Source organism: Emydura macquarii, unplaced genomic scaffold (genome assembly GCF_026122565.2).
Source record: "Emydura macquarii macquarii isolate MOO-44397 ecotype Brisbane River unplaced genomic scaffold, CSIRO-AGI_Emac_v2 contig_1876, whole genome shotgun sequence".
Classification (NCBI taxonomy): domain Eukaryota; kingdom Metazoa; phylum Chordata; order Testudines; family Chelidae; genus Emydura; species Emydura macquarii.
This window is the reverse complement of record NW_027132013.1, coordinates 5,698,085-5,714,832: the sequence shown is the minus strand read 5'-3', so window position 1 is coordinate 5,714,832 and position 16,748 is coordinate 5,698,085. Positions and strand designations below refer to the sequence as shown.

The window sequence follows — 16,748 nt, the reverse complement described above, 5'->3', positions numbered from 1 at the left end:
GGGAAAATTTAAATGATAAGATCAAGCAATTCATTATTCACCAAAATGATCTACTTGTTTGATTGCAATTTCTAAAACACCCTGTGTCACATCAACCTCCCAACTAGAGAGGCTCAGTCTCCTGAGCAATGAATCAAACATTTTGGTGCCTTAGTCAAGTCAAATACTTCTTGTGAAAATTGGATTCTGAAACATTAAAATATATACTTCCTGGGCCCATCTTGAACAGCCAGTATGAAAAGGAGACTGAAAAAATATGTGATTGGTTGGTTAAAATTCAATTGAGGATTGGAAACACATCACAACTTAACTGGTCATTTAAATGTGCGTGTGAAAGCCTTGCAAATTCTACTTTCTAACTCTCTAATGCCCTCTCACAAAACCCTCAGCTTACTCCATCCTGCTCTTCAGCAAAGAGCTGACGACAAAGTTGCTATAGTGAGATTATAAATAACTATCTTCATATTTCTAAGATGTATGATTTTTAGAAAATATTCTACAGTATGCTTATTAGATAGTATGATTTACTGTAAGTAGTTAACTCTAATTAACATTTGTCAAATAGATGAGAAAAAAATTATCCTTGATTTTTTTTTTTTTAAACCCTGTATTTATTAACTTAAGGCCTGATCCAGTGCCCTTTAAAGTCAAGGGAAAGATTCCCCTTCACTTCGATGGGTATTCAAGCAGACCCCTACTTCACAAAATTTTCCTCCAAGTCAGCAAGGTTTTGTGTGTGTGTGTGTGTGTGTGTGTGTGTACACACCTATCACGATGCTGCATGTATCATTTAACTTCCTGAATTTCAAAGTAATTAACAAAAAGTTGTTCATAATTCATAGCTTCCAAATTATTTCATTTCTGGACAGATTCTATCTGTATTTGATCATGGCTGGATTTGTTTGTCTGTTTCTATGGTGATTTGAGGGTGGGGGCGCGGAGGGAGGAGAAGACAACAGCCTTACTATGTGGCTGATATTTTAGTGTAGCAATTTCTCTACAAGCACTATCACAGGAGCACAGTTAATGTGGATATAATCATAGGGCCTAACCTCAGCTGGTGTAAATAAACACCACTTCGCTTTGACTTCAACAGAGCTATAGCATTTGACACCAGCTGAGGTCACAGTCTCAATTCACCCAGCTTGCACTTCCCTGCCTCACAGAAGCCTGCTGTGCTATGAGGTAGGACCTAATCAAGGGTTCCCTCCCTCAAGCTTTAATTTCCTCTATGGTATCCTGCTGGTGGAGATCACTTTTCCATTGCCAACCTGGCTATGTCTCCTCCCCATTAAGCAGCACTCAGTTTGACCCTGCCTGAGGTGAGATAATCACTGCTTTCCAGGAGAGACAGTGTACACCAGGAATTAATGTAGCTCACTGTGTACTGAACTATGGCAAAAGTGCATGAGACTATTTGCACTGATGGTACATTCAATTGGCAATCTGTTACTAACACATAGGAAGTAAGCCTCAGAACAGCTACTAATAAAAGAAGAAAGATAGTCCTGTGTTTAGGGCTTTGAGTAGGGACACCTGGGTTTCACAGACTTCCTGGTTGAATTTGGATGAGACACTTCACCTTTCTGTGCCTCAGTTTCCTCATCTGTAAAATGAGGCAAATAACATTTACCTATCTCACAGTGGTGTTGTGAGGATATTTTCACTAATGTTTGTGAAAGCATTTTGAAATCCCCCTATGGAAAATGCTGTAGAAATGACACACAAGGAAGAAAAGTTGTGAACTTGACACTGTCAAGGAATATTCTGAATACTTACAAGAATTCTCCTAAATTATTAGACCCCTTTGCTTACTACAGAGTTTCCCTCAACCAATCCTAAAGCAAAGATGAAAACTGTGGCTCATGTCAGCCAAGATCTAAAGGACCTCATTTCTTCTCTTCCTCCCCAGTTCTTCTCTCAGTTCCAGCCTTCTAACTAAAGAATTTTTTCCCCAACCCTCATCACCAGCTTCAAATTCCCCACAGCAGAATCATTTTATATGCTGCTTGAGGGGCTGGGGAATTGATTGTCTGCAGCTGATGCAGTCAGGCTCCTGCAAACTCTTTCACTCAGGATTGGCAGCTGTGACCCTTAGCTAGTGAGAGCAGGTGAATCCTGTCTCTACAGTCCTCTGGTTGGGGTTGCAACCTATCACACAGAGTAACTGTGCTTTTGTGGCCTATGCAATGCACTTAGTGGGCTTATATTCAGTTAAGCTGGGGACCACCTTGTTATTTACTGCACATACTTCTGTTCACATCCAAATAACATATTATTAACTCTCATTGACTTCAAAGGAAGCAGAATCAGGCCATTAGTTTGTAAGATGCAGAGAGAAATTATTCCCTGACTCTGCCATGTACAAGTTCAGTTTTTGTCACTGTGAAAATGAAGAACAATAATGACCCATTCACCCACTGATTTCAATGGGGGGTCCTCATAAGTGCAGAGGTTCATTGAGGTTCAGCGCTCAGAACAGGACTGGGGCCTCAAACCTCAGCAATCCCTGATAAGTACTGTTTATTACTAAAGAAGAGATGTGTTGTTCACAGAGATTGCCATTTTGGCAGAAGCTCTTCTCTGCTTTACAACTACTGTGCTTTTCTGAAGCTATCAAGAGGCGTAATAGACCTCCCAACAATAAAGGCGGCAAGGCAGCATGTTCCCCAACAATGGCCTCCTTTAATCAATGTTAGAAACAGGCTTCCTTACCTTCTCCGACTGTTGACAGCAATGCAGACTGCCAGAATCAATGCCAGTGCCAGAAGAGAAGCAACTATGATCAGCCATTCTGTGGGTGGAATTGAGAAAAAAATTAGCTTATACTCTATTTGCAATTTGACACAATAGCAGGAACATGGACACTTTTACATTCATTTACAATACCTCTCTCCCACTGATTGTCAGGATTTTTTCTAATATGCAAGAATGTAACTAATACTGTATTAACAAGAGTGTAAGTGATACTGTGCTAATACATGACTGAGAGTTACACTGAGCATGTGAATGGGAAATACATTAAATTATGTGCATGTCAAATCAAATGAAACTGTCGCTGAATGTTAACATCTGGAAACACTATACTGTTAGACAGTGCTTGGGACAGCATCAGGGGAAAGGATTTGCATTAGTCATTTGCTTCTTCAGTGGGAGAGAGACATTTGCAACAATATGAAAATAGAAGTGACTTAAAAGCAGAGTGGAAGGTCACTCTTTTCTTCATTTTGCCATTTAAAGTTAGATCCTAAACCTTAAAAGGGGCATTTTCAGGTCAACTTTGCCCTCAGTTTTTGATTTCAGAACAATTGGATTATACCCATAGAAATATGGAAACAGTAGAGATAGGCTTCCGCCCGCCCCAAGTAAATAAATTCCCCTACACTTTTAACAATCCAAACATTTCATCATAGTGATATCACATGAGAACCTGAGATTGACTGTAAATTTTGGGTCTGATTCTGAATTCATTTACCCCAGTGTAAATTGTGAGTAAATCCACGACATCAATGGAGATATACCAGTGTAAGTGAGATCAAAATTAGGCCCAGCAGTGAAGCTATTTTTATGGGATTACTTCCACTGACGTTGTGTTGGGCATGATACAATGGGGATGGAATTTGGTATGATTTCTTTCTAACATGTAATCATACCCATTGTAGATAATTCATTAGAAAAAGCATCTGCAGCACGTGCATAACCTCCCAGAGCTCTAGATCTCTATTTTCATTTTTCCAAGTGTCCTGAATATTTTGCTTCAACAGCTGAAGAACAGAATGCATTGGCAGGAGTGTGGATTAGCTATGATCATCTCTGATAACCTTTTCATCTCTAGTTCTATGATTCTGTGATCAGACCGTTAAAGGCAATGGGTTCAGACACTAACCTGGTATTTGGGCCGATCTCGGCTGTGGCGCTATTTTTGGTGTTGTGATCCGTCCTGGCTGTCCTCTTCTGCCATCGCGATTGATAACTGTAAAACCTAGACAACAAAAACATCCATTATGACCAACAAGCTTAGAGGATATTTAACATGAAGTTGTAGACCAAAAACTTGCCCTTTCACAATTAAATAGATGATGTGACTACAACATTCACCTTGTGTCCAGAAAGAAAGATTTTACACCGCAAAATATTAGACTAAAGTAGTATAGAGAAACATAGCACAGCCCACAGCTCATCAAAATATTTTCCTAATCAGTATAACTAGAGCTGGCCTCATTATCTTGAATAATATGATTAATTTTTCTCAACATAGCATTTTGTTGTTTTGAGCGGTTTTCGCTTTTGATCATGCTACTGTTTAATGGGTTAAAATGTGATTAGACCTGGTCAGAAAATTTTCAATTTAAAAATGGTGCCTCATTGAAACCAAAATATTTTGCAGAAATCTATTGATTTTGATGAAATTTTCAGCAGGAAGATTTCTGAGGTCTAGGGAGGACTTTCTGGTCAATCCGAGAGAGAGAAAGAGAGACAGATGCAGAAAGAGACAGAGATAAATTGAAAAGCTGACCTTTTTGATCCAAAAAAAAGACTTTCAACACAAATCTGTATCGCAAAAACTTTCTAAAGGAATTATTTTCATTCAATGTGAAACAAAAATATTTCAAAACCTCAAAAATTTCCATGAAACAGAATTGTCATTCTCTGGCCAGCTCTAAATGTGATAGCTACTGTAATGAACAGGAATCAAATATCAGGATGTTGTTCCTAATGGAAAGAGTGTCTTCTGCACACTTGTAGATAGATCCCTTCATCTTTTTATCACCATCATGGACCTACAGCAACTATTTTTCTGCCCTTACAACGGATGGGACTCTGCCCTTAATCAGCCATGGGTATGCTGTTGAGCAAGGTATAAGTTACCCTCTCTAATCAGGCTAGGCAGGCTGTCCTCTCAGCAATCTCAAAGCCTTCTGTCTGGGGAGCAAAAGAAGAATTGGATAGATTAGGTCCCAAGTGATTCCATGGTTTTACAAATCAAATGGAGTCAGCCACATAGCAATATACTGACCAGACTAAGTTTATAATCCATGTCATATGTGGATTTTACATTGATACATTCATTAGCCAAATCAGTCTGTGAGGTCACAAACATTGCTATTGTGACATCAACTGATAGAGATAGGTCCAGTGGGTTAAGCTTAAAACAGGTATCTCTTTGTGCTGAACCGGGATATTGCCATGTCAGTTGGCGTTGGTTTTATGAAATGGTCCTTCTAGACCCTAGGCGCTCTGTTTGACTGTTGACATGGTTCTCAGAAGTACCATGTTCTAGAAGCGAAGCCTTTGGAAGACATATAAATTGTCTTGACATTGAGTTGTGAAGTTGGATTAGGTCTGCAATTCAACCATATATCCCTAGTCTGACCTGTTTCTCATAAAATAACATTTGCTGGTCCGTGTCTCGAACAACCTCACTCTTGAGCATGGTAACATCTCTGGCTTCCTCTATCCCCATGTCGGTGCCCATTTCCAGTCAAGCCAAAATGCAAACATTAAAATTATTTTTGTTGCCCACGGAATAGACCATGCCACGAGGCCCCCACCACCATCACCACACACACCTATATATACTTTGAATTCCTCATAGTTTCTCTTTGTCCAGTTTAAACTTCCCCTCACCCTTCAATGCACTTCACAACACCTCTCTGGCTAGAATCTCTGATCTCATTGGCTAATAATAGCTGGCAAATACAGAACTAAGAAGCACATTTTTTTCTGCTGTTAAATTCAGCCAATGGGGCTGTTTATGAAACCTCCAGATGTTTTTACTTTTTTAAGTTAACAAGTAATTAATCATCTGATGAGCTACTTCATGATACCTCCTGGGAAATTCAGAGCTCAGCAGCAAGAACTGAGCACTAAATTTAGAATCTGGGGGACTTGATCTAGTCTCCAAGAAAACAGACAAAGATGAACAGACTATTACATTGGCTAGTGTATCCACACACTTTAATTTACAAATTTTATCTGATCAGGGGGCTATAGCATGATGTTCCATCCACAAAATCTCTGAACGGAACAGCTAGTATTTGTATAGCACTAAAGCCCAAATATTTACTAAAGATTTTAGCTGTCTAGAACTGTATTATCAACACCCCAGAAAAATTCACAATATCTAGGATTCAACTATGCAATTTAACATCACAGGCCCAGATTATCCCCTTCACAGGAGACACTTACAGGAGGTAGACAGACATGGGCTCTAAAGTGAGGTTCATCTTATGGCTTCTTAACAATATTCTTTTTTTGTGATGAATCAATTATGTATTTGGATTACGTTAGTGCATGGTTTCACTATCCCACTGTGGCTTTTGGGCAAAAGATCAGTCATATTTATGATGTCAGACCACAGCTGAATATGACTATAGAGGAAAAGCAAGTCAAAACATGAGGCATAGCAGACTGAGCAAAGAATTTCTTCAGAATGAGTCTTTAAATATATTCTATTAACATGCGAAGTGAACTTTCTTTTTCATCCCATTCATGCTATGCAGAGCCCATCTTATGAACAAAAGACCTCCCTTCCCTCCTTCAATGTATGCATACATTTTCCACTGTGGTAGAGTTGTGACCTAGCATTCTCTCTTCTCTGCTATGATGCCACAGCATTAAAAAATGGACGGACAGCATGCCATAGTGGGAAAAACATTGAGAAGAGGGTCTCATGAGTTCTGTTGCTCCATTAATATCATGTCTTTGTTCCCGCAAAGAATCTAAATAGATGGTCCATGAAAGTTAACTCAAGACCAGCTCTGACAGATTTTACATATTCAAAAGAGAAAAGCAATCAAACATTTCTACACAGTGTCTAATGTATGCACAGTAAATTAGGGAGACAGCCAGGTTTATATGATAAAACAGGGGACTAGAAATCAGGAGACATACGTTCTCTTTTGCAAGTTACACACTGAAATATTTCAAATACATAAATAAAATAGCATTTTATAAAATAGATTTATTAAATTTATAATACTTGAGGTATCTATACTTGAATATTTGGCCTCAAAAGACAGTTTTGATTTATTTTACTAAATTAATTTTATCTGATTTATTTTACTGAATTTATATCATGTTGTTCATTAAGATCTGAAAAGACTGAGGGCTGAGTTCTGATCTCACTTAAACCAATGTAAATCACTAGTGCTTCCACCAAAGACAGTGGAATTATGCCAGTGTAAAACTGGTGTGAGAAGAGAGTAATACCTAAAACATTTAATGTAATCCAGCTGGAGTCCGGAAACTATAGAAACCAAATCAGTGTATTTCCAACATAGAACCAACTCATTTTTTATATTCAAAGCTCCTTTCAAAATCAAATTAAATAATTTATTTTAAGCAAATTCTAAGTCTTTTAAACCATTAATGTTTCCTGACTATCTTCTAAAATATTTTTATGAGCGATGTATAAATACATGTTCATATTCTTGGTTGTGTGCAAAAAAATGACTGTAGCTTATTGGCCAAGTTCTCTACAGGCACAACTCCATTGACTTGTATGGACTTATACCACACAATGTGGCTCAGCATGAGTGAGAAGGTGTAGCATTTCGGAAAACCTTAGCCTCTGGGTTGATCATTTAAATGAAAAGTACATTTGGGCATACAGGAAAGCCACTTAATTTTCAAAAATAATTGCTTGCATGTTACAACATGGAACAACAAAATTCACATTGTGATCAATGCATGTTATTTCTTTATACTAACTAGCTCTATCAGAAACAAGCTTTTAAAACTGAAGCAGCTGAGAAATGAAAGCCTGTTACTTCCTAGCATGCCATAGATACCAATAATCATTGATGGGTTACCTAATAGCAAAAATTACTGGGGGAAAAATGTCATACAGGAAATTCTCTTCCATGGTATGTATTCATAATATCAGGAGGGCTGATATGGACTGGATGGACTTAATGTTACTTTGCTAGCATTCAAAATAATTGCTGTTGAATGACAGAGAATAAAATTAATAAAATCATCAGGAAGATGGAACAAAAGCATTCTGTGGTTTGAGCCTTTAGTATAGAAAATAGTATTTGGCATGCTGTCTGTATCTGTACAGATTGATAGTAGAACACTAGCAATTGTAATCAGATGTTTCATTATGCATTTATTTCTCTGATGTTCTGGAGAGGATCCCCAGAGCTGGTGAAAGGAAGAAATGCTACTCATCTTCTCTGAGAAGTAAGATTGCTGGAAACATTAGTTTTAAATGACCCCACTCCATATTGTTTTAATTGTAAAACTCTTCCTTTTTCCATGCACGTTGGAGGAGACTATTTTCTCATTTTAAAAATACCAATTTAAAAAAGCAACTTTTGGATCATAACGTTTCCCCCAATACTTTACAAATTTACCTTTATATCCTGAGACATTAAAAAAGGGTGAAGGATTATAATAATTTTTTCTAATTCATTGATCTTACTGGTGGCTGTAGAAGCTGGTTCTCTGCCTTGTCCGCTTTCAAGGTCATAAAAAACTCCAGGTATCATATTATCCCTGGTATTGTTTGGAGGATATTTGTCTTCATTATCCCTTCCAGGTTGAATGCCAGTTGTCAGTGGATCTTTAGTTGAGTCTTCATGTTTGGCACCATCATTGGAGACCACCGCTGTTATGATGATGATTGAATCAATTTTAAAGTTAATATTTGTAGAAATCACCACCACCATTATTTTCCTCTTCTGGTCTTGTTGTATCTACAACAGGCCTTGATCATTTACATTTCTATTGCATTTAAAGCATAAGAAGAGAAAAGAAGAGAGTGTCTTCCGCTTTCTTTCACACTGTCATTGGTTTCTCAACTTTTTAACCAACAGCCTCTTGCTGTTACACAGGTTTATGGTTTAATTTAGAAAAGTCTCAGTGACAATGGACACAGAAGCAAGACCACCAAAAAAGAAGAAAAAAAAAAAAAGAGCAAGCAGCAGCTACATCTTGTCCCTATAATTCAGGACTGATTACAGATGCTGAGCATTGGAACCCTGTCCAATAAGTATGGCAATTATTTTTTCTTTAGAGATTTCACTAATTTATTTTATATATTTGTCCTTAAATTACACTCCTTAGAACAGGCTTTCGCGACAGAAAAGTCTCACACAACATAAGGAGAGATGGTGGAATGGCATAGAGAATTTATGATACTACAATTATTTTGTAAATTCTTTTCCCCGATCTTCTTGACGGTGATTGCAGGGTGAGCCACAGGAGCAAGCCATCAGAAAATCTCACCGAAAAGACCATCACCTCACCAGATTTATATCCCCAAATTCCAAGCACACCAGAATATAAACTCAGTGATGATAATATAAAGGTAAATAGGAACGCAAGATCAAAAAATTGAGAGCACTTGGCAGCACCAAGCTATACAACTTGCAAAATTATAGAGTAGTAAGAAGAGTGATTATTAGAACATCTAGCATTATCTAAGGAAACAGGCAGAATACCCCTCAGTTCAAATCATGCAAGTTCATTATGAAATATTTTACGTGAGAACTATCAAAGCATCCATGCATTATCATTTGCAAGTGAATATTCAAATCCAATAAAACAGACTGCCAGCTTACAGCAGAAATCAGGGCTCTTTACGACAATGTATATTTAATATGTATCAATCCAACAACACAAGGAAGAAGCACTTAACACAAAAAGAAACAAGTCAAGAATAAACTAAAACACAAAATGATTTCACAATATTACTGACAATTTTGATTAGCTGATTTCCTGTAATCAGGTACAATAACATCAGCTTGTCACAACTTACTAAGAGTTATCAATAGACTTTTAGCATATTATAAATGATGAAATAACAATTAAAACTATCTCATTCAAAAAGGTAGAAGTAACAGGACTATAATTCGTTATTCTTATTGGTACCTGTATGAGAAGATTCATTTTTATGTTCCGTTTCACTTGGAGGAATAATTCCAGGTAGATCATCATCCCCAGAGGTATTTGTGAGATACTTGTCTTCATTGCCCCATTTAGGATGAACACTATGCAACAATGGATCTTGGGTTGAGTCTTCAAGTGTGGCACCATTACTGGAGACCACAGCTGTTATGACGGTGAAGCAATTGGAAACTTAATATTTGCAAAAGCACTATCCATGTTATTCTCATCTTTCATTTTTGCCTCTATGCCTGGCCTTGCTCTTTAAAATTTCTGCTGTAGTTAGAGCATCAGAGGAGAGAAGCACAGATGGCCTTTTCCTTTTGATCCACATAAGCATTGGTTTTCTCATCTTTTTAACCAACACTGTCGGGGTACTGTTGCTTAACAGAACCCTAATGATAATGGACATGGAATCCTGAGTAGGGCAAGCAGAAGTATCTACTTGCCTCTGGAACTCAGGATTGATCTCAGCCACAGGGCCTCACAGCAAATGGGAGAAGCAGTCAGATAATCTCACAAATAGCAGCACCACCTCACCAAATGTATATACATAAATCAGAACCTCATTAAAGCACAACAATGAGACAGAAAATATTTAGGCTGCTGGTAGTGTAAGATAAAAAAATGGACTTTGGAATTACCGGGCTCTATCTTCTACACATATCTAGCAACCTGATCTGCCAAGACATTTAGGGATTTCCCCAGTTTAGGGGAATCCATGGTTGTTACAGAATAATGAATAACAAAATAGCAAAATATATTATCAAATTCAATTCAAGGCTCAGATTCACAAATATGTTTTTAAATCTTATTTTTCACTGTTCAACAAGTTCTAGTCAGTACACAGAAAAAGCCAGAGGAAAGCCCAACATACAAAGCCAGAAAAAAAGAGAAAAGAAAATTTATAAAATAGGAATTTTTGTTCTACTGATTCCATGCAATAAGATAAAAAAGATATAACAATAACACTCTGTGCTGGGAATTCAGACTTCCAGCAAGATATGATAGTGAATACGTTATATGCAGAAGAAATAATGGCTCATTACACATAGGCTGGTCAAATTAATATAATTCATTATTCTTACTGGTACCTGTATAAGATTCATATTCATTTTCATTTGGAGGAATAAGTCCAGGTAAAACATAATCCCTGGAAGTATCTGTGTGATATTTGTCCTCACTGTCCCACCCTGGTTGATTATCTGGAAGCAGTAAATCATGGCTTGAGTCAGGTGGACTGAACATGCTCATTAACACTGTTGAAGCTGGCTGCCCTCACTCTTCCCCCCTCACTATCAGCAGGCAGAGATTGTCTCTGATTCCATGAGTGAAATGCTCATGGTTAAATAAAGGGCCCTTCATCAGAGGATGCAAAGATTATAGACCGCGCTTTACAATAAGCAATCACCATCAGCACAAAGAGACAGCAAGAGAAAAGTGCACTAATTACACCCAAGAAAGTGCAGATTTTATTTATTTAAGAAAAGATGGTCTTCTTCTTCTTTCAAGTCTTAAACAAGCAATGAAATGCTCAGAGAGAAGGCCTTTTTACATTAACACAAACTTCACTGACTAATGCTCTAGTTTACCCTGATATTAAGGGCTCGATGCAGGAATTACTGAGTGAAATTCTATGTCCTAGTGTTATGCAAAAGGAAGGAACAGATGTTCATAACAGTCCTTTCTGGCCTTAAAAATCTATGAATAAAACAGCTTTAAAATATTTACAAAATAAAACCTTGACACACAAATCCTTACTGTAAAGCTTATTGTACTTGTCCAACCTGATGCCACCCACATAATATCTCAGTGCCGGAAAAAAACAACTTTACCATCTCACAACCAAAAAGGAAGCTATAAGAATGTTAGAGGCATCTCATGTACATCTAACTGGATGGTGCAGCATGCGCAGTCTCTCTGTAAGCCAGATTGCGTAAGTCAAAATTTATCCCCAAACTTCCAGCTGGGAAGCAGGGCAAAGAGAGGGAAGGTGGTGGCTCTGCACAATCCCCATAAAAATGTAGTGCTTATCTGGCACCATCTATCTCTAAAAGAGTCAAATAGAAACAGAAAGTTGGTTCCGGATCCAAGCTTTACGGAATGGCTGTCTCTCTTTACTGGAGCAATGGAGCAATGTATCTGAAATCTTCCAAGTTACACAGCTCAGACCCGTTTGTACTTTAAACCTAATTATAATTCAGAACTATTTAATTACCCACATAGCGACAACTGAGCGATGCTTCCTGTTCACTGTGGAGTAACACAGTATCCTCGCCTAATAAATTTATTGGCCTTTAGCCTCAGGGTGCAATAAGTCCCAAGTAAGTTTAATGCCAAAGAAAATGAAAGCACTCTCAAGTTCACACTTAATTACTCATACTGATACCTGTAGCTGAATGTTCATTTTCACGTGAAGGAGTAACTCCAGGTAGCATATCATCCCTAGTAGCATTTATGGAATAGTCAACTTTATTGCTCCATCCAGGATAAGCCCCATTCAGCAGTGGGTCTTGGGTTGGGTCTTCATCTTTGGCACCTTCATTGGAGACCACAACTGCTATGAAAATGGTTGAATCAATTTTGATCTTAATATCTGCAGAACCACTAACACCGTTACCTTTAAGTTCAGTTCTTGTCTCTTTAATACGCCTTACAGGAATAAAGCCCTATGTATTGTTCTACAGTATCAGCAGCATCTCGATCATCCATTTAAAGGACCCTGATATGGATCTGTAAAAGTGGATGTAGCCAATAACCTTTTGGTTTTTGGTTGTACCTGTCTCATTGTAGTACAGGTGCTCATATTTGTGCTACACAGAGAGGTTATTTTGCTGAGGCATTGTGGGAAAAGAGTGAAGATATGAAAATCTACATCATAGTTTTATTGGTAGTTGATGATACAGACAAATTAAGCAATCATTGAGGCAATATAGAAAGTGCCGTATGCATTATTAAACATGCCATTCTTGAACTGCAGAAAAAAAACAGCCAGAAAAGTTCATGTGTACCACCACCATATCAATGTTATCCTCCAAAGTCATAAACCACCAACACTTTCACCAGAAAACATGATTGCAACAGCAAGTTAAACAAGACAGCAGATAAAGATAGAAAGCACTGGTACAAAGTCATTTTCTAAACCAATTCCTCAGAAAAATAAAAGTCTGCTGCAGTATATGCATTTAGGTACCCAATCAGCAGCAGAAAGAAACAAGCAGGAAAATCACCCCAGAGAAATACAGACAGCAAAAGATCCCACCAAGCACAACCTTGAGTCAAGAAAACAAGAAACTAACAAAATCATACAGCAAAGTGTGTATTTTGGGTTATTTTAGATGTTTTTCTCCCTTCATTCTCTAAGCCAGCAATGCTGTCAGCAATCAAGACCCATCAAGGAGGCATAATCCAAACACACAACCTTCATTAATTCAAACTAACTGTAATAATAGAGAAGAAATACATCACACAACTCCATATTTAAAGTATTATCAAACGCATACTGTTTCACATGATGCCATCCATATGATGCTGACCCTCTAACAGCCTACAACAAGCTATCAGATGACGGGCATTTCATGTATAATTAGCCAAAGAAATGGTTTCTGTGGAAAGGGAACATATTGAAAGACGCAGAAAGTGCCTTCCTTTTGACATGCTTTTTGAGATTCATTTGGTTATTGCTTTCAAGGTAATAGTAGTGGTTACAGAATAAGGGACTAAGTAGACATTCACAGCATTGGACCTGGTGATCACCAGGGATCCTAGTTTTCTGTGATAAAAAAACATAAAAATCTGCATTTTTCCATGGTTAAAATGAAATGTGGAACTTTAGTTTCCCTAACCACAATATATATAGGTATCGGTTGAGCACAATGTTATATCAATAGATATACAATTTTGAAGCAGACAGTCTGAGCCCCGCCACCCATTCTGCGGATTATCCGAATTTTTTATTATCTGATTTGGCCCTGGTCTCAATTAGATCAGATAATCAAGGTTCCACTCTATGTTTTTATGTTTTCACAAAATGTAAAAACTAAAGGTTCTCTGTAAAAAACACTAATTCTGCATTTTTCCATGGCAAATGCATTTCTAAGATCCCGGGTGATCACCTTTCTGTTCACACTGCAGCTGGTATTTTGAAACTGAATTATCTGAGAATCAGGTTTTTGAAATTCATCCATCAAATTTTTTTTTAAAAAGTGTACAAAAGACACAACCCAAATAGGTTCAGTGTTATCTAGGAATACAGAGCATGGACCTTTTCCAGACTCTCAGGTGTCAAGCAGTAACATTTCCTTCCACTCTGCTTTCTGAACACCTGTAAGAATGATCATACTCTGAAGTTCTGTTACTGAAAGACATGTGCCAAGGGTTGACTTAGTATCATCATGAACATCAAACAGGCCAATTCAAAATACGATTCTAGAGGCCAACACTCCTGTAATGAAATCTGAGTACTTTCTTCACTTAACTGTAGCAGTAGACTTTAAATAACATCTTATAGTATAATGACTTGGATGTGAAAGTAACAATATCTCTGCTACTACTGGACTAAGTCCTGATTCCTAAGTCTTTATTCTGTTTGTAGTCAGTCCCTACTCTGGCAAAAATCTCTATTACTAAAAAGACCACTTAGTAATAATGGACATCAGGGCAGACCTTCAACTGGTTTAAACCAGTATAGCTCCATCATGGTTAATGAAGGTATGCCAATTTTCACCAGTTTAGAATCTGGGCCCAGAGTTTGGCCTACAAGGGGATAAAATGATTACAATTTATTATTTTTACTGATACCTGTGGGAGTATATGTGTTACGTCCTATTTCATTATTCACAGTCACATTTGAAGAAGAATGATCTCTTTCCATTGCAGGGAAAAGCGCAGGCTTCATGCTATCCACAGAAGTGTTCGTGGGATACTTGTTCTCATCTTTGTCCCCTCCAAGATAAACATTATGCAACAAAGGATCTTGAGTTGTTTCTATACGCTTGGGATCACCATGGGAATCCACATCTGTTTAGAGTATGTTTGACATAGATTGTAAACTTAATATTTGCAGAGCTGACACTCACATCGTTTGCAACTACTGTCCCAGATGTTTCTGCAAGAAGCTGTGTAATTTCATACGTACAATGGATAGAAGAAAAGAGTAGACGGTGCCCTCTAGCTTTATTAGATTCCTAACCAACAAGATCTTGTTAATTATTTATGTAGTAAGATTATATCTGTGGAAATGGACAGCACATATTTGTTTGGATAAATACACCACAAACCACATTTTTTTCACCACGTTCTGAGCTACCAACCACATTTTTCTCACCATTTGTTTTCGTTGATTTTATAACAGACATTTTATAGTGGAGACGTAGGAGGATTTTTTTTTCCACAGGGTAACTGATATTTTACATGTGGAAATCCTTTTAGGGACATTACACAATTGTTCAAGAGGCATGATTTTAAAATATCCCAGTGATATGGAGTAGAGTAGAGTAGAGTAGATTAGATTAGATTAGAGAGAGAGAGAGAGAGATGCTAAGCCAACTGGGTATAACCCACATGATATAGAGTTTATATCCATAGATATATATGTTTATATCTATTAGAAGTAGACAGTAGGAAAATACTGGGCACTCTGGTAGCATTGGGAATGTTGATTGGCTGCCCAAAGACATCAGTGTAGCTCTTGTAATTCCAGGAATTCCACCACAAAGCTGAATTTTATATGAAGTTATTTCAATTCTTTACCCCCTGCTGGAAGTGGTGAGGTCCTGTTCCTTGTGATCTGTATTGGATTACCAAGAGTTAAATGAATGATTCCAGTGATATGATGTGGAGGTTTCAAGAACTGTAACATGTTGGGCATCCACAGCTGCTAGGACAATAAATGTCCCCAGTGGGTGGATATTTGCTGAGTCACCACCCACATGCTATTAGTCATTTGCTCTTCTTTCCCATTCATCAGTAATATATTACTAGTATATATAGTGTAGAAAAAGAGAGCAGTAAAGAGGGATGCATAACTTTCACCATAGTATCACTAGTTTTCTCATCCATCCATTTACATCACACCACTGTTCAGGAGTTGTTGTCTTGCTATAAAGTTTCCCAGTGATTTTGGGAAACACAATTGTAAAAGAAGAATAAACCATAGCCGAAATAGTGGTAAAACTAATACAGCTGTTGTAACAACTGGCCCTTCTAACTCAAGTCTGTAGGATAACGTTGCACCAAATAACATGAAGGACCTGAATGTGGATAATGCATCTTTGCCAAGTCCTAAGAGATTAGTGTTAAAACTTCTGTTGTTGAGCCAGCGAGCTATGCAGTCAACAAAAAGTCTTTAAGTAACTTCCCCTCACTCCACAACTTTAGCCATCAGAGTTCAAATCTATCAATAGTTCTATGCCAAGAGCAGGAAGAATATGAACACAAGGTAAGGACAGGGACCTCTGGTATTAATGCAGTTTATAAATAGTAAATGCAAGGTGATTGGAGACTAAATACAGCCCTTAGCTGCAATGGGCCACAATTTTTCTCTCAGTTACAGTCATGCCACCACCATTGAGGTCACAGAAGGCAAATGGCTTAATAAGACTATAATAAGCAATCAGCACATAGAGAGATGAAGCCTAAGAAAATAACACCAGAAACACCCAAAACTCAGGCCAAAGAACAGAACAAAAATCCCAAACCAAATCCGCTGCTGAAAAAAGAACCCACTGAAACTCTCTCCACACATCCAAACCAAGTTCAGAACCATAAACACTGATTAGACCGAAAGAAAAAAAACCTCTGTATTGATAAACACAATTGAGTTTTTTATTTCCAAAACCTACACTATCCTATCT

At 37.7% G+C, this 16,748-nt stretch overlaps 1 protein-coding gene and 1 long non-coding RNA gene across 4 annotated transcripts in view; both read right to left on the bottom strand.

Annotated features, from left to right (window-relative positions):
• CD44 (CD44 molecule (IN blood group)) overlaps positions 1-16,748 on the bottom strand; it is a 94,001-nt gene that overhangs the window by 9,417 nt on the left and 67,836 nt on the right. For 2 of the 3 annotated variants that reach the window (XM_067557550.1, XM_067557552.1), the window contains 7 exons: positions 14,695-14,913; positions 12,284-12,454; positions 10,989-11,099; positions 9,880-10,059; positions 8,429-8,614; positions 3,887-3,982; positions 2,716-2,794 (listed from right to left, as the gene is read on the bottom strand). In XM_067557550.1, the coding sequence (XP_067413651.1) occupies positions 2,716-2,794; positions 3,887-3,982; positions 8,429-8,614; positions 9,880-10,059; positions 10,989-11,099; positions 12,284-12,454; positions 14,695-14,913 (1,042 nt within the window). The remainder of the gene's footprint in view (positions 1-2,715; positions 2,795-3,886; positions 3,983-8,428; positions 8,615-9,879; positions 10,060-10,988; positions 11,100-12,283; positions 12,455-14,694; positions 14,914-16,748) is intronic. The other variant, XM_067557551.1, reaches the window with a different exon arrangement.
• Positions 1,522-2,200, bottom strand: LOC137159368 (uncharacterized). The gene is made up of 2 exons (XR_010921619.1): positions 1,780-2,200; positions 1,522-1,606 (listed from the first exon to the last, which is right to left on the bottom strand). It is a non-coding gene; the product is annotated as an uncharacterized lncRNA (long non-coding RNA).